A 22,445-nucleotide genomic window follows, 5' to 3' on the forward strand; every position below is an offset into this window, starting at 1 on the left:
TTCCTAATTCTACTTGTAGAGCAGAGCTATTTTAATCTAGGAATGTTATAAGTCATGTAAACATGCCTTTCTCTATAGGATGGCAGTTTTCACTAGCTAGTTGAAGCTAGACTGATGCTTCTCATCCCAGGTAGAAAGGTACTCTTTCCCCAAAGTAATTAAAGTCACAGATCTGTTGACTGCCCACCATGAGTGGTATTCCAACTTTGGCTCCACAACACAGGAACAGCATTTTATACCTTTATATGTTCCCTAACACTTGCAGAGTGAGTGCCAGCATCTAAGGGTACTTAGTGCTGGCTGTTAGTGATACAGAACTACATTGTGGAGGAGCATCACAGTGAGTCTGTAACACCAGTTCACTTAGCATAGTCAAGCCCCTCCTCCTCAGAAAGCACGAGACACTCCACACTCAAGGTCAAGAGTAACAAAACATTTGAAGTGCATTTTCACTTTTATTTCAAAACTTTAGACAAGTTACTTTAGTATATAAATTCAATTTTTTCCTCTTACAGAATATAAAGATAATTCCCTCATTACTTCAGTATAAAGTGTTTTACAAGCTTGAAGACAATTGCATAAGTGTTTCTCATACAGGATATCAGAAATAAAGCAGTCTTTCTACAGACATTCAGACAGGTGACTACCTCAGAAACAGCATAGCAGTTTAGTCAAATACAAGTGAACACGTGACACTACAGTTGTGAAAGTTCAAGTAAGGCCAAGTCAGTAAACATTGTTAAGTCATTGCAAATAATAGTGGAAAGGTTTGTGAGACATTGCAAGGGGTGGATGGTTTCATAGTATAATACTCTTAAATCAAGGATTCAGAGGGATTTAGCTAGAAGACAAGTGAGTTCTTAAATGCTATAAAGCATATGCAAAGACCAAGCAGTGTACTGGTGTTAGTGGAGACTTCATGCCTGTTCATCCTCAGCATGCTACAACAAACCACAACCTCTTAAAACCAAGCATAAGAACCACTAATATTTGAGGAGATGCTTTTAAAATTCAAGTATGTCTTATTTTGGATGGTGTGTAGTTTTTATCTATTACTTCATCTTGTAAGAACATGTGAAGACAGCGCTCATTCTGTGCCAGTGGGTGGCCTGCAACCCTGGAGAGGAAAAAAACAAGCATTAGTGTGAACCTATTGAGCCTACGTGCAGCTATCCTGCAGATCAAGTTTTTGTACCAATAACCTATTGTTCTGCACTTGGGCATAGATCCCACTTTCACTTCACTGCTGGCAACCAGAATGCCTTCTAGCAGCAAGATTTAGCACACTTCCCCAGATGAAGTTAGTCCATAGGAACCCTGAGCTACCTCTGATCCCCTGGAAGCATGTGACATCATCATCTGTCACCTGCAATTGATGGGACTGTCCAAGGAAGTGCTCATTCTAGCATTAGGAAATCTAGAGCTAAAAAAGGCATGAGGATTTTTTTTTTAAAAGGTCTTAAGACTTTTGCCACGGGACACCCTTCTAAAAGCCACTTATCCCCTCAGTTGCCAGTGGTAGTGAGCAGCAGCTTGTCCCAGCAGAGCTGAAGCCTGGCTCCAGCAGGGGGGGCAAAGGCTTCCCGAAGGCTCAGGCACTGCTCCAGAGACTCCCCAGGGTCAGTGTTCTGGCCTCTACGGGCAGCACTGCACATGGCCAGTACCCCTTCTGCTCATTGCACATGTGGTAGCTTGCAAATACAGCAGACAGAGCTTGCCTCTTCTAGGGGACACCAGCATCTCTATTGTGGATTTAATTGAAGCTGAAAAAAAAATCCTTTTAACAGTAAAGGAGTTGAATTTGATTTAGGAGACACTCACAAACTTGGAAGAAAATCACAAGGTACTGCACTTGAACCCTTAAAATACCATGCAGACTGCTGTGTAGGTCAAAATCCAAAAGAATCAGATACCTGAAAGTTCATCATTTATGGACATGAACACCTAATGCAGTTTGGTTTGAAAATAACTACATCCAGTTTGGTCAATCAAGACAGACTGCTTCCCTCAGGAGAGAAAGTCACCCACGGTCCCAAGGGCAGCCTATGTAGGCCTGGTGGCCTCTGTATCTGTCAGAATATTTCCACTCATAATGGAAGGCATCTGGTTGAACACATGCAACACAAATTCAGCTCCAATGGCTCAGCAACACTTCCAAGCACTTCTGTGCATCTTCTCCAAAGTTACCTATTAGTGTTTATTTCACCACAGAACATACTCACTTGTCACTGAGGAACTTATAATAAGGAAGCTGAGCTCTCCTATTCAGTACTGATGGATTATTTCAAGTGTAGTTATTAAATGTATCCATCTTGCCAGGTTCTAGTAAAAGGCCAGCAGTCTCAAGCACTAGTTCACAAGGATGACAGTCTAGAGTAACTAGTTTGAGTTTCTTACCCCATCAGAATGATGGGTACTATCATTTACTAGTGTTAAACTTCAAGGAAAAGATACACAAGAGGGGTTGAGGCAGCAGCAAATTTCTTCCTTTCATGAAGGCTTTAAAATTGGTGGCTGAATTGCAAGACTAGATCTGATCTCTGATTCAGCTCTTGGTTTCACAGGAATACCTCAATCTGCATTGACTTTCCATCAATATTTTTCACCAAGGTGACCCTCACACACAGCAGCTGCTACTTCAAGAATTTTAATGTATCTCTAAGTCAGCCTGAGGCAGACAAGAGTGTTGAGACATAACCACCCTTGTGAATGTCACTGTAGTGTTGATGGTGGTGCCAGCAAATTGGTCCAAGACAGCCGACTCAAGCTGCACTGTTGTGATTCAAATTTTACATCTAGAGGGACAAAGCTTCTCAACAACACCCATCTCACACTCCCAAATATTAAGAACTAGCATCGGTGCACCAAGATTATTTTTTTTTTTTGTTCGAGTGGTATCAGTTATCTGAGGGACTCTTTAATTCCAGAAGCAAAGATCAGCTTTGATTATGCAATAATGTGACTGTACCATGCAAAGGACCTTGAGGTCTAAGTTCACTAGTGCCCAGAGCACTTGGTAGAAGCCTTAAAGGTACTACATGGTTCAAAACTTTACTAATATTTATTTAATGAGTTGGTTATGCCATTAGAATACACTGATGAATTAAATTGCTATGATTTTTGCCTGGAAAGCCTTATTCCAGATGTACTCAACTCTGCCACTACATCAATATCTACATTAATCTCCTTTTATGTTTCAAAGGAGGAAAAATTAACCAAAAAGTTTTACATGTCCACAAAATCCATTTATTACTTGCAGTAGGACTGAAGAATGGGTACCAATAAACTAGCCATTCCATTTCTGTCAGCTATACAGAGTATTTCAGAGAGTGAGGATGACTGTTTCTCATCAGCTGCTCCCATGCATATTGCCAGACTCAGCATACAAAACTTCCAGTAAATGCACCTTTTTCTCCATTTAAGTCTGCATGGATAAAGGTTGTACTTTACAGTCATGACTGCCCTGATTTTACAGCATTAAAAAAAACCCAAACACATTCCATCTTACTACTGGATGCTTTGGAAATTCACTCCACTTGTCTTTGAACAACAAAAAGAGCAGTCTGAAGCATTTCACCTGTTCAGAACCATTAGCAATACTTCTAAAATGAGTTAAGAAGCAATTATGTGAAGCAAAATTTCAGAGATTTCATATGGTCACACTTACTTGTACAGGACAGATAGTTTTAGTGAACTAGTCACTTGCAACTCCAAGACATATGCCTGAACTAACAGTAACTGACAAAGTACATTTTCATAAGTTTTGGGGTAACTCACAGGCATCCTCTGTTCCTGTTAAACAGCATTGCTATTGAACAAGAATAGAATGCCAGGGGAACTGACAGGTGGAATCCCCGGAGGGAGCAGTCCCAAGTCCAATTGATCTGAACAGCATTGACTCCAGGGACCAGAGGAGCTGGTTAACTGACAACACTCCTCACCCACTGTTTGGATCCACACTGCTAAAGAGATTAACCAGCTATTCAGCTCACTGGACAGACAGTGGTTAGTAGTGTCAGATGGTGGAAAAAGAATCATAAGACTTTGTTACTATAATTTCTGTTCACCCTTTGAAAGGCAGGGACAAAATCCAAAGTGTCTATTTCAAACTATGTGTGCATACCTCGAGTAGTGTTTTTACTTCAGAATCTTCAGAAAGATTCTCAGGATGATTAGAGAAAATATGCATCATCACACAAACTGATAATACCTCACATCTGCAATCAAAGTAAACTGCTGTAAGCCCACTGTGAGCTCTACTGTTCACCCAGTTGGAAGATACCTTTCCAGAAATTATAAAGTAGAATTATTTTGAACACTGTAATTTTAATAGCAATTTGCATAAATTAGCAACAACACTAACAGTCATTTCAGCTGTTTAGGTAAGCACTAAGGTACTCAAACTAAATGGGATGAATACTGTTAGTACATCCTACTGCAAGATTATACAGAGGTTAATATTCTGAACCTAGTGCACCCTTCGGAGGATTAGTAGCTTCAATTCAATTTTCCAGGGCTGAGGTTCAGGTTGGTCTCTACATAACTAGATCCAACACTTACTTGTTTATGAATTGTTCAAGAGCCTGCTTCCTTTCCTCTATAAAGGAATCATCAAATATACCATCATCTCCTCGGAAGGGGAGCTGACGGAGAAGAGCTTTTCCTGGTAGAGGTGGTACCACAACCTGAAAGATTGACAGAAGTGTCCTTAAGTGCAGCCTGTAAGCAAGATCATCCACCTCTTCCTCCTAGAAGACCCAACTCATCAGTCACATTCCTAGTGAAGTAATAAAACATGAGCAGAGAAGAACAGTCCCTGCCCACACAGGTAAGCTGAAATCAAGTAGTTTATCTCTGAATTAACTCAAAACTATTAAAACAAAAAGCCTCTAGTATTGCAGCACAGAGGCTTGATAAAAAGACTGACACCATGGTTTATTTCTGGGCATTTTCAACCACAGTATCTACTTTATATGATACAGGCTTTAGAACAGCATGAAACATTTCAGCATCATGACTCTTGGTATGTCTATGAAGACTTGTATTTACTTTTCACTTTACTCACCTTGCTTTCTCTTTCTAGTTCATTCCTTAGCCATTCAAAGTCACTATATCTTCTTCTAACTGTGGATTCTTTCAGTTTGAAGATAGGTAGATTTGTCTGAAAGCAAGAACACAAGCTATCGATTAGACAGATTAGAAGTTTTGATAAGCAGAAGCAAGAGCCAAGTTGTTAAGTTACACATTAGTTCCATTTAAGCAACAACAGCAGTATTGAGAAACACTCAAGATACAGAACTAGAGATAAGGCTCTAAGCTAGATGAGAAAGCTGTGCCTCAAACTGCAGAGCTATGAGCCTTGTTTATATGGTATCCCAATTGCTGGTAATTTGTCATCATATCACCAAGCAGAATATCTGATTTGCTGGCCACTTGAGATGTTCCTAAGGTGCAGAAGCATCTGTTATTCTTACTGTCTCAGGAGCTGGATCCTCAATATATATAAAAATGGAGGTGGGGAGGAAGGGGGAAGAAAGCTTTATTCCACACAAGTTTCTCTTACTGCCTCCAAGGGAATGTTTCAGATATCAGCACAGGACATTAACCAAACTTCCCATACTTTTCTACTTCCAACATCTTCAAAAGCAAAACCTGTAAGTCTTCCAGTGAATCCAGGACTGACGAAGATTTGATAACACAAGCTGCCAAGTTTGGGTAGCTCCAAAGAAGCCAACAAGTCTGAGATGCATTACAACATTTAGTGCTGAGGAGATCAGACTTAGACTACAGAGTTAAACCAAGCAGAGCATGATTAGGGAGAGCTTTGCTGACCAAGGCTAGGAGGCAGCACCCAAACCTAACACCCTTGAAAGGGATATCACATGGGAGCAAGGTTATAATGATGCACAGGACCATGTTAAATACACAGGCACCATGCTACTTTATACTACCTTGTCATTCTTGGGGTGCAGTGTTATCCCACTTTTGCAATCCAACTTGCATGTTATTTTAAAAGTAGACACTGAGAGAGTCCTCTCCTAATGACATCCTGGCTAGAACACCACAGAATTGTTTTTAGGAGTTATGACCTCCTAAAAGTAAGACCATGAGCCTGTAATTACCATGCACAACCAGAAGTCACAGAATAATGCCTACTGTTGTCAGACTGCAAATTCACTAATCGTCTTCATATACTTTTAAAGAAGACTCTCAGGGAGCACCCAAGGAAGCTGATGTTCACTTGGGACTACAGTTACCTCCAGCTTTCCTGATGGCAGATGCACAGTAGTCATTCTTAGCTACTGCTTTTTACTTTTTTTTTTTTTTTTTTTCAATCTTGTAGGCCACCTAATTCAGGATCTGGTCACTGTTTGAGTGGATACCCCTGTACAATATAATTTGTAGCATGTTAGACTTAAGCTGCCACTAGGGAATACTTTAGGCTGCTTAAAACAAGTTTAATTGCAGAGATATTTTCCTGCACTAGGCAGGTCCATGACTATGGGTCATTGTATTGCTGCCAGCCAGTACTGGCTGTCACACAAAAGTACTTGATAAGTTAGTCGTGTACTTTCACATTACTCAAGTTAGTTCATAATTTGCAAGTGATAAAGTATAGAACAATATTTTGTTATGGTATCTTATTGCTAAATGTTTAAAAACATTGAAGTTCTCCTTCCCAGGTAAAATATTGCTGATTGTGCTAGTGACAAATAATAAAAACCCATTTAAGACTTATGTCAGAAGACAGGCTTTATAAATAAACACTCTTGTCTCGATGGTAAGAGTACTCAAGAATGAATATAGCTAGATTCCCCAGAGCGCATGAAGAAGATTCCCAGAAGTTAAGTACTGGATTATTTTCCTCCAATTTCAGCTATTGTTTTTTTAACCAAGTTCATCATTACACATTACAACATGAACTCTTTGTCAGTCTCTCAGGTAGAAAGTCCTTTAAAATATTTTACATATAGGTTTTCACCTGCAGAAAATACTCACTTCTCCTCTCAAGTGACTAAAAAAGGGATTAGAACTGGATAAAAGCAGCTAAAATCTTCAGTTCCCAGATCTTCAGGAACTCTTTTCATGCTTCTAGGCATGAAGTCTATAAAGTTAATCTCTAAACAACATATCAGGCTTACAAGTACAATGTGGGGGTAGAAGTGCCAGCTGAGCTCACTTTACCTTCTACATTCCCTTTTGAACTTTTGACATGCTAGACCAGCTAGCAAGTTGGAGAAAAAGACAGAGCTCTTTGCTTTCTTTGTGAGTTGAAATATCTCCTCAGATTTTGACCATAAGTACTGTAAATATTCAGATTGAAAAGAATGTGAAAAGGCATCAACTAAATTAAGGGTCTTACAAGTCACAGCTTGACAACTATATTCTAAACAAAGTACATGTCCACTGTCCTTTGGTCTGGATATGAACTAGAGCTATCTGTTGAGATCAATTTCTAAACCTCATGTTTCTTTAAACCCAGAAACTGCAGCAATTCTCCTTCCTCTAGAAGTTCTGATAGAGCAGTGTTCCTAAGGTAAGCAGCTGTTAGGAAGGATCTATCCAAAATGCAATTTGAGAGTCCTGTTTTATACTGCTTAACCTATTGACATCTTAGGTCCCTATTTTTAATTCAAGTTATGTTCACATCTGAAGTTACTGTATGGGCCTTTGTCACTAAGGATTATTGCCCTGTTTGAGCAGACCACTCTTTCCTTCATTAGGATGCTTCTGCATGCCCTACTGCCTCCATCCCCCAGGGATAGACAGTTTTCATTAAGCAAGTTACACACCTCCTGAAACATGGGCTTTCACTGGACAAGAATTTGGTGGAAGGAGAGAAACCTGAAGAGCCAACAGAAACTTCCATTTTCTATTAAACTGTCATTTCAAGACCATGCAGGGTATCAAAAAATGTTATTCTCTCCTTCACAAATTATGTTGAGTGATCCTTGTTCAGTCACTAAGGTGCCACCTTAAGTTAAGTGCTATTCTGAGCACTTCCAGGGCTGTGGTTGTCTGCTAGAACAGAGACAAGACTAAGGCACAAAACTTGAAGTCAGGCTAATTTCATTTTTACGAGCATTTCTGCCCATGCTCATTCACCATTATAATGTCAACTTTCTGGCCTGCTGAGCTGCTAAGCCTACTATCACAAAATTCATGACCCAGTTTGGAACAGCCCCTGTAGCACAGCTCATTCCTGGGATAATTTCAGCATAATTTCTGCAGCAATTCTTTCTTCAGTGGTGTAATAATTATACCATTTATTGAAAAAAAAAATTCAACAGCTTCCTAGTCCAAAATCATGCTGCTTAGCAATTTGAATGCAAGCCCTCAACCTGAAAGGATTATACAAGACATTAGACAACTGAAAGTCACTAGTCAGACTTGCAGATAAAGCATTGCTGCAGAAGGACAAACAAACCAGTTCTGCACAAGTCCCACACAGCCCAAAATCCAAAGCCATAGAACGATACTAAATCAAGACAGATTTTGTGTAGCACTGTCTCTTTATTAGACTATATGTAGACACCATTGGGCTTTCTCTGACAACTGTCAAACAGCCTATATTCTGCTGGGGCAGTTAATGGCCAGTCAGTACACCAGAATAAACATTGTCCAAACTGGTGCCAAGTTACATTACATAATCAAACAACAGGTGACGAATTCAGATCCTTAAGTCACTCCTGCATTTCTCCACTTAGATGCCAAACAAGTTTCTCCAGTCATTTGGCTGGTGTTCAGCAAACTAGAAATGGGAAGCAGTGGCTCCTTGCTAAGACTTTGGGCAAAATCTGTGTTCACAGTAAGCATGTTTCTTCAGCTTCATTTAATGTCACCATAACATATTCAACTTTGAGTCCATCTCTAAGTTCAGGAGAGTCCCAGTTCATCTCAGAAACAAATGACAGTCCTAAGATAGTAGCTTAGATAACCAGGTAACAGTCTTCCAGCTCTTAATAGTCATTCCCCAAGCTATGCCCAGTTAGAAGCTGAAAAACTGTTTCTATATGCAAGTAAAAAGAATTTCACAAGCAGAATGCAAGTAGTTTGAGTACTAATCATTACTGTCTGTTCAGCTTCAGACACAGTCATCCAACACAGCCATTCTGAAAAACAAATTACCTTAAATGCAGGAGGAAAATGACAGTAATTAATTAGTTTCTAATTAATTTCTAACTAATAAAATAATTCTTCGCATTTTTAAATCTTAGTTTTTAGACTAGCTTATCCACTGAGTGGAGAAAATCTTGCAAATAGCCAGACTAAAATTTTGTTTCCAGACAGAAATCAAATGCAAATAGCATTTGGCATCCTTCAAAGGCCATGCTCACGCCCCACGAGATTGTATGACAATTCAGCCCAGTCCATCCCCACAGTAACAAACTCGCCAGATGTTGTTGCTCAGCATAGTTCGAGGTAAATTTGGTAATTTCTTCAATTGCCACCATAACGCTCAGCAGCAGGACTGCACTGCCACTGTCTCCCACTCCTAACAGACTGAGAATAAAGCTGGACTGCTGCCATAGCACCTACTTTGATGTCATCTTTTTCAAGTAGGTTATGGTAGCCTTGAGAGAACTCTATTTCCATTAAAATAGAGTGAAAGAAAGCACACAGTTCACTTTTGATAAAAGTTTGTGGCTTTGACTCGCAGAAGCTAAATTCAAGCATCTTGACTGTCTCATGCAAGCTGTAATCTTTGTCAAGAGCCTACACCCTTTGACTGCACTTACACTCAAAAGGAGCTCTGGAATATCACAGTAAGTAGCATTCTGGGTGGATAAAAAAAAAGTATTATGATTTTTCTTAACATAAGAGCCTGCTGTCCTTGGGTATAAGAAACTGGCTCCAGAAGTCTGCTGTAATTGCAGAAACCTTGCCTGTGGTTTGTTTCCTTCCCGACAACACAAGCAGCTACCTCTCAATTTCCTACAATTATAAAAAGCAAGAAAGAAGGAAAACATGCCCTAAACTTCAGTTTCTAGAAGTTTAGATTTTTGCTGGATATATTACTGAAGGAAAGCTTCTTTCCCCACTGCAAAATGTCAGACTAGAGATAGTTATTTTTCTAAGTTTCAGTCCTTTTCATCAAAACAGAGTTCTATCTCCCCTATTCTCCACTGTCTGGTGTCCAGATCTACTGAAGGTACGTCATTTAAAAACAAACAAACAAACAAACAAACAAACCCTGAAAAATCTGACCACGCAAGTTTTAGACAATGCTCACTGAAACTATACCAAGAACTTTTGAGCTTCCCACTCTGCAGTACTAGAGCTGTGAAGCCAGGATGTTTTTTACCTTAAAGACTAAGGCAGTGAAATCCTAAGAGCAACACAATGACAGAGACTATCATAACCTTTGCCAAATCCAGTGCTTTGAGACCAGAGTTGCAGTCTGAAGAATGAGCACAGGGATGTCTGTATTTTTGCCAAAAAGCATCTATCATCACCTGAACAAGCTCAACAACACCACAAACAGCTGAACTATGGTGTGCCACAGTCAAAAGACTCTAAACAGGGTGAGTCAAGAAAAAGGGGTTGCTTAGTGATTCTTTATTCTTTAGGTTCCATGCTCAGAAGCCAAAGATAAAAACTGGAGGACACATTTGGACAAAGACTTGACAACACCCAGACAACTAGCAACTAGATCAGGGTTAGCAAGTTAAAGCCTTCTATGAAATAACACAATTCAAGGTGTAACAGCTATATGGCTCTGATTTGACCTACCCTAATGTTCTTACTCATTTCTCGTTAGGAAAGACAGAAAAGGGATCACGTGAAGTTAATGGTTTAGCATTATTACTGACATCCATCAGCTACAGTCAAATGAGGATAAAAAAATTCCAGTCAATTGCTGCAGTTGCTAATTTTTTATCAAAAACTAAACTTCTGATAAGCTTTGTGAGCTGCAGACTGTCCAGCACCCTTATACTTCAAATATGCAAGTAAAAAATCCATACATTAACTAGTTTAAAAGTGGGTCTACTAGGTAGCAAAAAAATTCTCTTCATATTTCCAGTTTTATTGGAGCAGTAACACTCTAAAGTAGCCACTAAAAGCTATAGAAAGGCTTCCAATTCCTGTTCACTAATCTGCAGCACATCTTAACACTTAGAAGGTGCTAGAGCTTAGGCCCATAGAAATAATCTCTAAAGCTTTATTTCCAGGTCTAGAGGTGGCTTTGAATCACTTAATATATAGCTACATTTTGGTTTGGATTTTAGAGTAGAGCTGCTATACACTATCTTCTAGTTATACTTTCAAATAGTTTTTGTGGCCAACACAAACTCTACTGTAACATGGGAGAATCTTCTGGGGCATAACACTGAATAGGATTCTCAAGAAATAACCTGAGAAGGAGCATTTCATGGACCTGTCTTCAGCTGGTAAAACACTAGTTTTTATACCTTGACTAGAATGTTAGGGCTTCCCCATCCTTTTTACATTAGAAGTTACAGCAACAACAGCAGCTTCAGACCCTTCACTCAGTGCTACAGCTTCACAGGGTATTTGGATTATGTGCTTCTTAAAACAGCTTTCAGTAGTGCAACTTGGCACTGCTTTACCAAGTGAAAAAACTTTAAATAAAATACTTCTCTTACTGCTAGAACACATAAACCTCTGGTGCATCATTTATCTCTCCAGATGAAAAGCAGCAGAGACTGGACTGCTCTAAAGTTCAAGCTGACACTTTTTCAGCAAGCCATCTAAAAATAAGCACATATCAAAACTCCCTGGCATCACATGCCTACCTGGATCACAGCCATCTGTCCTACAAAGATTAGTCATTGTTCCATTTGATTTGGTCTGCTCTGCACTGTACTAGAGTGCAATCTTAAAACATGACAATCAAGGCCTGCACCACACGCACTAAAATAAAAGGAGTGTTAGCCACCAGTTAAACTAATATACTAGTAAGAAGCACTATTCAGAGACTTGGTTATTTTATTTACACAGTAAGAGATATCAATGCCAAACTAGTTCAGTACCTTTGGACCAGCCTCTTGAACCTAGTTTAATGACAAACCTCAACAGAAAAAACCAGCTGCTCAAGGGTAAATCCACTTTCCTTGCTTTGGAAGTTTCTTTCATCCAGCCGTTCTACTTCTCTGTCTCCCTAGTCAGTGTCCTTGGAAATTCTTAGCCTCCCAGTTACCCTCTTGTGAATTACTGCTTGAAGGAACAGTTAATGTTTGTGAGGGTGCAGTACCCAGGCTGTAGAACAGACTGGACACCTGAATCACTGCATTTTTATTCTCTGTAGAGGAGTCTGAAAATACCTAAATGGTAGCAGTGTCTAGAATGGGTTTTAAAAGCATAATTTACTACAGTTAGAGCAGACTTGCAGTGTTTTGCAAGATTTGTAGTAGTAGGGAAATAGAGAATTACTGCTGATTATGCATCCGTAAACACATCCCCACTGAGTCAGTGTTTAGTCATGACTCCACCACAAGCTTCAACTATTAAACTGTACAATGCTGAAGTCAACTACAGGAAGAGCAGATTTGATTTTTCTCGTGGTGGGGGAGGAATCTGCAGCTTCAAACCCTGCCAAACATGAAGGGTAGGACATTTGGAACTGTTCAAGGACGAAACACTTCAAAAACACATTCAAGAGCACCACTTTGCAAAACGTGGCACAAGACAAGTGCTTTCTGAGCAAGTTTTACTTTCAGTCAATTTTCTGTCTTAGTCTTAGACTTGATCACAGCAGTCAGACTTCAATCAGTTAATCACAAGTCAAACCACTATAAACATTCTGAAATGTAAATATTGTATCCAAACTAGGTCTTGAAAAAAACAGGACTTTCAAAATCAACTCGAGTTCAGTAGTACTCAGATAAATTTGCCCAATCCCTTGAAAGCAATACTATTCTTAACACTTCAGGCACTTCACAGCCGATGTATCCATTTCCTTCTCCACACTGCATCTACACAGCCGAGCACCTCTGCAGGTCTCCAGAAGTCTTTCTGCAGGAGATACAGGAAACCTGACTGGAGCTCTAAAGAGCCTGGCACCACCCAACTATTGCATTTCACAACGGAAGCACAGCAAGACATTCCCTTTCCACACCTCAAGTCAAGCAACTACACTATGGAATATCAAAAAGCTAAGGTGCACCTTAGTGCCGAATTTAATAATACTGACTGCTCAAAGGCAAGAGGCCTTTGAACATTAAAGAACAGAGCTAAGATGACAAAGGCTTTTAGTTTGGCTTTGGTTTGACAGAAAAGAATTCTTTAACTACTTGGACTAATAGCCCCTGTAACGGGTACTTTCTTATACTACTGTCAGTTCGAGTATCAATGACTTCTCTGCAAGTTCTCACTAATCATAAACAGATGATTTAACCTTTCAGTCTAGATGACAAACCTAAACAAAATGGGCAGCATAGAACTTTTACTTCTTCAGAAACAAAAGCAGATGAAATAGTGTTAACAGTTTATTTCCAGATCACTGAATATTCTGAGTTCAAAGGGATCCACAAGGATCATGAAGTCAAACTCTTAAGTGAACAGCCTATACAGGGATTGAATCCACAAGCCTGGTGTCATTTGGCACCATGCTCTAACCGACTGAGCTACTGTCAGGGTTGCCAAAAGGACATTTTCTAAAGTACCAAGTTCCTGGATACCCATATGCTTTGCTGCAGTATTCTAAGCAAAGTGCTTATCTCCTGTGGCGCTGCCTTTACCATGGGTGTATGGCTGTGACGCAGTCACTGGATCAGAGTCAGCTTGTAAAGCTTAAGTCTTGTCTCCTTAAGGGATTTAACAACTGAAGCTATTGCACAGAATCTGCTTGAGCAAAGACCTTCCTTTTGACCCACTTATCAAGAAAACTATGGCTCAACTGCACAGAAGAAGACAAATGACACCTGGAACTGGACTGAGGACTAATTGCATGCTGTAGGATGCTAATATGATAATTGTAATTTGTTCTATGTTTCTTTCCTGGAATTCAGAGAGAGAACTGCCTTTTAGTCCATAAACAGTAACAGGTATTCCCGTGCCCTTGTTCAGGAGTGTTGACTTGAAGAAGCCCATCCTGAAGAGGTTTAATAAGAGAAGAGCTAATAAAGACTTATGAGAAACAGCATGCAAGGGTATTTACACTGAGAATTTGACTTTTGGTTCACATTTTCACTCAAAAGGCAAGGGCAATGAAGTAGCTTACTGTATTCCTTTACCAGGCAGTCTAGTTGATTATGCTAGTTTTAAATGCTGCACAATTACCATATTGTGATAATCTAGATACCCTCAGATGAGATAAGTACTTTATCAAGTTTTATTTCGCTAGACAAAGCACTTAGAGCTTCATATCCTACTGCACTATTCCCAGTCTAGCTTACCCTAAGCCTTCACAAACAAAGGACACCCCGGAATGGTACAAATGCACTGCCTGATGCTGCTGATGGAAAGCAAATTCTCAAGTACCCTGTCAAAAACATGACCCACGCAAATTTGCTATTTTAGCACAGCAGGGTGGCATTTTCTATCACTCATTTCTGAACAAGATATTTGACTTTCATTGCTAGGCTGCACTGCAGTGGCACACTGCCACATTGTATGCCCTATAGTGGTTGCTACATTGGAAAGCTTTCTGTCATCACCTTGTCCAGCTTTGCCAAGAACTGACTTATCTAATGCACAGACTCACGCTCAGAAAGTCAATACTTTGGCCAACTCCATCTGTGAAGTAAACCACCCAGCTAGAAGTGCTGCATAGGGTCTACCTGCAGCACTCCTCTCAAGACTCCTTAAACGCTTTTAAAAGCACCTCACGTGTACCCCAACACACAGGCACCCTGCACAGAGACACTCACTGTGACAAACCCTCCTAAGTTTCAAAACACTACTGCCTTGCTTACACAGCAGAGAACTGCTAAGCAGTCCGCCCAAAACTTAGAGTTCCCCATCAGGGTTTCTGACTTCCACCAGAACTTGATGAGTACAGCCTTACAAGAACTAAAGCATGAAGTTGTTCCACTTGCTGCTTTCCAGACAATAGATATGCTTCAACTGCAGCACCAGTAGAAAGCTTACCAACAAAAGCTTTGGGGAAACTCTGCAGTGTTTCACACACACATGTTTTGCGAGATACTTTTTATCAGATATCAACTCAAGAGTCTACTAGCAACTTCAGCCTTTTCAAAAAAAACCCATAAGTGAAGCTTTGAGATTCGGACAAAGATAGAATTACAAAGTCTGCAAACACCATGACAATGGTACAAGTGTAATTGTCTCAATGCAAACTTGAATTTCAGCGTCCTCTCTGACAATGTTTCTGGCTTAGAATGATCTCCAGCTGTAACATGAGGCTGCTGTCCTTTAGCTTTCACCAGAATTTGGCAGCAATTAAGCCCTCCATTTCTGCACACTTAACATTTTACTGTTGGTGTTACTTGAAGACACAGCTCTCCAGATATGATACAGGTAACTCACACCATCTTCTCAAGTTTGCTCTGCCGCTAGTTATCAGCAATGCTGGGGGGAAAACTGCACATCAGCTGCTACTTTCTTCTGTTCTGTGACCACAGGCACTTGTCAAACCACAGACACCAGCTGGTGACCACTGTCAACCACACTCCAACAAGCAGCTTATGGCGCTAGGCCTATCTTTCACAAATACAATACCACAGCAATTCATGTTGGAATTCCTGCTCTGTGCTGAAATTGGTGTATTAGCTACATGGTCCATGTTCTGGTGAGAGGCAGTTAATTGATACAAGTTTAGACAGTGAATATAATTCTGCATGACTCGTATTACCTGCTCTGTAGCCTTCCAGCACACAGAGACATAAAACTGAATTTTACAGTTCATGGTAGCTAGGAACCATGTGTACAGCAGTGCACAACTGGAAAGGGAATGATCAAAGTGACAGTCCTGTATACTGGCATGTACAGATGCAAGCAAGGAGGGTGGAGGATGCAATGTTTACATAGTAGTCAGTCTGGGAGGAAGAACAGAGGAAGGTCACAGGACTATCATAGTGTACATTTGTTCAAAACATTCTTGGTCTGTATTACAACAGGAATCCAGAACTTTCTACCCCAAACACCAGGTGGGCTACGACTAACCTGTCTCAAAACCTGTTTTTCTGCTTCCCTCTCTGATGAAGAACTTCAGTTGAGTATTTTAAAAAATTTTTTAATCACATGAAATTTGACCTAATTCCCAAGGCCATATCATGGCCAAGTCCCTTTTGGATTATCTTCCCTGAATCCAGCCACCCCAAATGCTCAGTCTCATGGAAAGAAATGTCATCAGAAACTTAAGGTGCAAATACTTTCCAGCAAGGTAGAATTACATCTTTCTTCTAAGTGGATTGCTAGGGTTCTATTAAGGGCAGTGCAACACAATGCAACACAAATCTGCAAGTTCTAATTTGACCTCACACAGAAGCCAAACATAGGCTACAGGCATGCTACTTTATATTTCCTGCTCCGTTGACACATCCTGAAACATAGAAATAGCTACTGAACACAACAATTTATAAGCATCAGAAATAAAGAAACATCCTCCCTAGTAGCTTTATATTTCAGGTGATTTTGCTTTTTTAACTAAGGGTAAACTAAACTGGGGACTTAGACTTTTAAAACCAGTAAATTCACACAAGGTCAAGTCTTGTCTGGTGAATTTTAGTGACCAAGGCAGCAGCCCACAGCTGCATCCTTCCCTGCTGTGAAGAACTCACACTGCAGAGAATGCGTGCAAGGAGACAATGAAGCTTCACCCTTTATTACTGACTCTAACAACTGATCAAGTTCAATCAGTTGTAACAGAGTAAAGCTATACAAGGTAGCAGACTCAAACACAAACTATAAAAAATCTCATCTCTTAAGTATTCAGCTTTCTCAACCCAGCTTATTTCTGGCAATGAAGACCAAAAAGGGTTCCCTGCCTCAAGGCCCTACCAGCCACAGGCAAGGACTGTGCTGTAGACACTGCATTTTTTGACCATTCCTCTGGGCCCTGTTTATGAAACTAGAAAGCCAGGGGACACAGTAATGACTTCACACAGCTTTTTTCAAGCTCAAGACTACTAGCCTCTGGGGCAAGTCATTGAACACAGCCCTTCCAGCTAAGAATGATTCTAGTGTTACTAAGAAGTATTTGACAGCAGCACATCGTGAGAAACAGCCTTATTTATGAGGCACTACAATTTTATTTCAGGTACAAAAGAAAACAGGAAGCCCTCCCCCACACACTTTATCATTTCAGCTGGCTCTGATCTAGCACGTGTGCCCACTAGACTTATTTACACCTTCTCTATGTACTTTTTGAGGCCGCTGGAATCCTGAACTTGACCTCCTCCTCAGGGCAGATCCACCCGTATTACTCCATCTCAGAGAGTGGAGAGTTTGCTCTCCTCTATTTACCTAGAGACAGAAAAGCAATTGCTCACAGTACAGCGATAGTTCAGTCTGAGGACAAGCTGTACACGGCAGAGCCGAAAGAACTTGTCCTTTGGTTATCTGAACCAAGCCGCAACGCCTAAGCCACCAGCAGGCCGCCACAGAGCCGTCACCCCCAGGCCGAGGATGGAGAGCCCACCGCGGCTCTGCCACCGCCCCCCCGCACCCAGCAGCCGGGACACGGCTCCTGAAGGACACGGCGGCGGGAGCCCGACACGCCACCCCGGGCAGCCGCAGCGACACGGGAGCCCGACACCGCCCACCCGGCTCCCGGGCGGGCCGGCGCTGCCTCACCTTGACGCGGATCTCGTAGGTGGTGAAGCGGCCGCGGCCCACCCCCACCGTCTGCGGGTTGCCCACGTCGATCTCCAGGAAGTTGCTGGGCGGCCCGTAGGCGTCGTTGAGGTTTTGAGGCTTGCTGATCAGCCGCCGGGTGTCCGCGATCGTCTCGGCCATGGCGGAGCGGGCGCCTTCTCCCCTGAGCCAGCGACCGAGCCCCGAAGCCCCGAGCGCCGCCGCCGCCGCTGCCTCCGCGACCCGCGCCGCCCGACCGCCCGCCCCGCGCCCAGCTGACTGCCCGGCAACGCGCGCCCGCCGCCAGCGCGCCCCCAAGGTACGCTGGGTAATGTAGTTCTCGGGGGCGGCGCCGCTTGCTCACGCCTGGCGCAGCCGCCCGTTGTCTGAACTACATGTCCCGGCGGGCGCTGGGGGCGCGGCGCGCTGGCCGGGAGCCCTGGTTTGTCGGGCGCGCCCGTCCCCTCGGCCGGGTGTGGGCGTCGGGGGCGGTGCGGCTGGGGGGTGGCTCGACCCTTCCCGCAGATCCTCATCCTGCGGGGAATGAAAAGACTGGGTGGGAAATGCTGTGTGCAGGGTGTTGTGCAAAAGGAATCAGCTCGCTGCAAACGTAGGCTGCTGGACATGCCCATCAAAACCTTTGTGTTGAAAACTAAATCTTAAATCACTGACCCAAGCTGCAATCGAGGTGACGGTGTTGTTTGTAGTAGCCTTAAACCTTTTAAAGCTTACTGCAATTTTAACAAATGATGCGCTTAATAAAATATTACCAACGGGGACCAGATTTTATGTCCTTAGGCTGCAAAGCTAAAGAGTTTGTAAAGGATAGGAAAAGAAAATTGTTATTAAAATTATTTTTAAAAAGTTATTAAAATTACTTGAGAGAGCAAGAAAGAGAATGAAAGGGAGAAGCAGAGCTGACAGAATTGTTCCCTTCCAAGACATAAGGTCTTTATTTCTCATTATCTGATTAAGTAGGTGGTGTGTTATGATAAAAGAAGTATTTCCCAAAGTAGTGCAGTGTTTACCTAGAAACAGATCAGTGAATTGAAATTATATCAATCTGCTATTATTTCGAAATTTTTCTATCATCTTAGAGGACTTTGGACTTTTTAGAATATCTGTTTAAAGTACCCCTTCAATAACTAAATGCATAAATAATTTTCTTTCCATCTTTTCTTATGAAGCAGTTCTAGTGATGTTCCTTTACTATCCAGGTTGAATGAGACTGTGTGGAAACTAGTGATATTTTTTCCAAAAATCTGTGTAGGCAGTAGGTAAAATGGCAGGCTGCCCACATATCACATCCAAGAGACACAAAGTTAACATCTGGTAAGTTTAGTTAGCTGTTGTCTGTGTTGATAAAAAGGTAATCAGAAAGCAGAGATGAGCCCAAAGTTCAAAAATAGTTCATCCCCCTAGCCAGTATACCATGGGTGATTTGCTTGGTAACTTTTCTGTGAATTTCCTTGTCATCACTCCTTCAGTGTTATTTCTCCCACTTAGTAGTGCATATTTCTTTCTTTCCACTAATAGCTGCCAACTATTCACTTAATAATTATAAACAGAAAGGAGGCTGACAAGAGCTTTACAAAGCAGGAATTCAGGGGAGATTTACCTAAGTCATACTAGTTATTAAACTGGTCGTGCAGCAAGGCAAGAAAAAACTCATTAATTCTACTGAAATTACATGTGCATCTGGAAAAGCTTTTGTTTGTTACACAACCTAAGCTGCCACATCTGACTGCAAATGTGAAAAAGAAACAGAACACTGGTGTTGTCTTAACTAGAATACATTGTCTGTCTCCTGGCCAAGCCTGGTTTTGTTATCTGTTCAAAGCAATAAAAAAATGTCCAGTACTGTACATTTGGGAAGTTGCTGAGCCTGTGATGAATAAAAAAATTTGTTATCATGCTGGGTAGATACTAAGAGTGAGGCTTAAGCTAAATGCTTTTCTCACAGCACACCTACTCAGCACCACTATTGTGCCTGTTTTTCCTATCAGGGAAGACTGGTGGTGGAGAGCTACAGGGAATGATGGTTTCAGTGCCCGCTTATCACCAGCATGGGTATATAAAGGGGTTGCAGTGATTTCATGAGGTGTTCCACCTCTGTTTTTCCCACTGAAATCAAACACAGCTCCTCTGACTTGGAAGACAAAGGGGAAGATGCCCAGCTTCATGACTAGCGCCCCTTTTACATTGCAAGAAAGCATAAATGCCACACTGGCTAATGAGACAAGGAGAAGGCATGAAGGGAGGGGAAAATTGGAGTCCTGCGAACCTCTTTGTTTCCTTCCAATCCTCAGAAAATGCATTTTTTTACTTTGAATCATGTTCCAGTTTTTGTTTTTGTTTTTGTTTTTGTTTTTTTATGATCATGAGAATAGAGTTATGCTATATGTAGTTGTTTCTTCATGCTAGAAAGGTTCTTTTCTCAGCATGAAGGTGAGCATAAACTCGGAAAATAAAGTTTTAATTCTGTTTCTGACATGCATTTTGGGCCAGATTTCAAATCTGAAGGGAGAGAGATCAACTGTGTTTGTAGGTTCAAAGATCAGATCAAGCATTTAGAATTGGACTCTATGATCCTTCTGGGTCCCTTCCAAGTCAGCATATTCTGTCATATCAGTGAAAATCCTAGTGAAACTAAATTCTTTAACAATCAGGTACTCAATGATTTGTTATTACACCTTGTTTACTAAACTATGACACAAAGATTTTCTGGCATAACTTCAAGTGGCAAAATGGATACCAGAGTCTCACAGCATGGACCCATAGAAGCAGCATTAATGGATGATTTCTTCTGCAATTTTGGGTTCTAATACTTCTCCAGTAGTTTTTTGTTTCTTTCTTCATTTTAAAAAAGGAAGAGTCATATTGAACAGGAAAGGAAGCAAAATCCTTCCACTATCCTGTTAGGACTCTCCAGCCTTTCTGACAAGGGCCCAGGTTAGCACATTTTAGACAGCATATTTTGTCAGAACTTGTGGGGAATGCTGACTCAGGATAAGACAAAACCCACAAGGCACGGAACTAATTGTGAAATGCCTTGTGTGGAAAAATGACTTCCTGATCCCCGCAGAAGCTGCCAGTGCTTTGAAACATGGTGTTTGAATTTTTGCATTGTGTTCCTGCCTGCAAGATAATAATATTAAGCTTCTAAACATAATTTGTAATATCCATATCACATTGATATGTACCTCCATACACTGTGACCTCCTATTCTGAGAGATTGAGTAATGCCTGTGTAGCTGAAATACTGCAGTGAATTTCTAACACATTGAGCTATTAGAGCTGACTGAGGTGCAAACTGTAAACAGATAGTGAAAAGGGCTGTAAGTCCATAACTTCAGGAACATTTGTGCAGCTTTATTAACCTGAGGCTTTATAAGCAGTGTAGACTTTTAATAGCATATTTGACTGTCTCAAAATAGATGAGGCTAATGGAGGTAGAAGTCTGTCCTTGAGTATTTTGACATAATCCCAGGAAAATGACTTTTGATGGAAACTGTGTCGATTAAACCTACCTGCAAAATCCATTCTCATAGAGTAGGCTGAATGGTCAGTTCTGTACCAAAAGTACCTTTGTGTTTGGGAACCAAAGGTATTTTCCCATGGTGGGAATATCTTGGAGCCTTGCAGTCAGGTAAACAAACCCAGCCCTCCTTCTGCAGAAACTCAGAATGGTTCTGGCAGAGACCCAAAGACTCTTGGGCACATCCATCCATATGGGGTTCAGCACATCCAAATTTCTAAAAGCAGTGCAGTGATATCACTAGAGGCCAGAGTAGGCATCTGGAGTGGTTTGATTTTACCTCTCATTTTTATTCATGTTTTATTCCTGTTAGAGGCCACTTTTGGCTAGCTGGCAGAGTAATAATGCAGCAAGGTTGAACCAGTGCCAATTTAATTTCTACACTGTTTCAACGCCACATTTTTGAAGGTGGGCAAAGGCACAGGTACAGGAAATTAAGGGTACAAATGTACCACAGAATGGATATGTACCTGTTACAGGACATAAACCATGGTAATCTACAGAGGTGTACTTGAAAGTCCTATTTGTTTTGGTTAACACCAAAACTTGCTTTTGTCAAGTGCTTATAGCCAAAGGACAGTGAGTTCCTGGGATATGCAATCCAGTGCATGGTGGCATTTCAGTTGGCCAGTGTATAGAAGGTTCATAGCATTGCAGAGGGTTTATTCATTTAGGTAGAAGATGTCAGAATAGATCCAGATGAGAACTTTTTCTATGCTGCCTTGAATAGCAAGGTTAAGAAAAAACCAGTGACAATTTAAATAAATCAGATGTTTTTGCTGAAGATTATACTGTCATTTTCTCCAATTATTCTTGACATTTCACCCATTCATATTGTGATCTGAGTTAATAATGGAAGAAAACCCAGCTCTTGTAGCCTTGTTTATTCTTTGTTCTCAAGGAGATAAGCTGTTTATAAAGATAACTTATTTGTTATTTAAATCACTTTTACAGAATTTGTTTGTTTCCTTGTTTGAGTTTCTAAATATATTGCAACAATTGTGATGCATCTTTGAGATGTCTATTCAATTCACTATGATTTGTACTGGAATTCATTCCTAAATGGGCACAGGTGTTGATAGCTATAATATGCTGGAATGAGTCAAAACCAATAAATGCCCAATAGAGGAAAAATGAAAGAAAATGGACTGAAAACAGCTCTTTTAGGATGTGATAAATAGGCACT

The 22,445-nt window shown here is 41.0% G+C and overlaps 1 protein-coding gene across 1 annotated transcript; it reads right to left on the minus strand.

Moving 5' to 3' along the window:
* Positions 1-435: 435 nt before the first annotated feature.
* SNX3 (sorting nexin 3) lies at positions 436-17,946 on the minus strand. The gene is made up of 4 exons (XM_066315218.1): positions 17,722-17,946; positions 5,066-5,161; positions 4,561-4,685; positions 436-1,117 (listed from the first exon to the last, which is right to left on the minus strand). The coding sequence occupies exons 1-4, from the start codon at positions 17,881-17,883 to the stop codon at positions 1,012-1,014; spliced, it is 489 nt and encodes a 162-aa protein (XP_066171315.1). The 5' UTR covers positions 17,884-17,946; the 3' UTR covers positions 436-1,011.
* Positions 17,947-22,445: the final 4,499 nt, after the last annotated feature.

The sequence above is a fragment of the Sylvia atricapilla genome, chromosome 3, assembly GCF_009819655.1.
Source record: "Sylvia atricapilla isolate bSylAtr1 chromosome 3, bSylAtr1.pri, whole genome shotgun sequence".
Classification (NCBI taxonomy): domain Eukaryota; kingdom Metazoa; phylum Chordata; class Aves; order Passeriformes; family Sylviidae; genus Sylvia; species Sylvia atricapilla.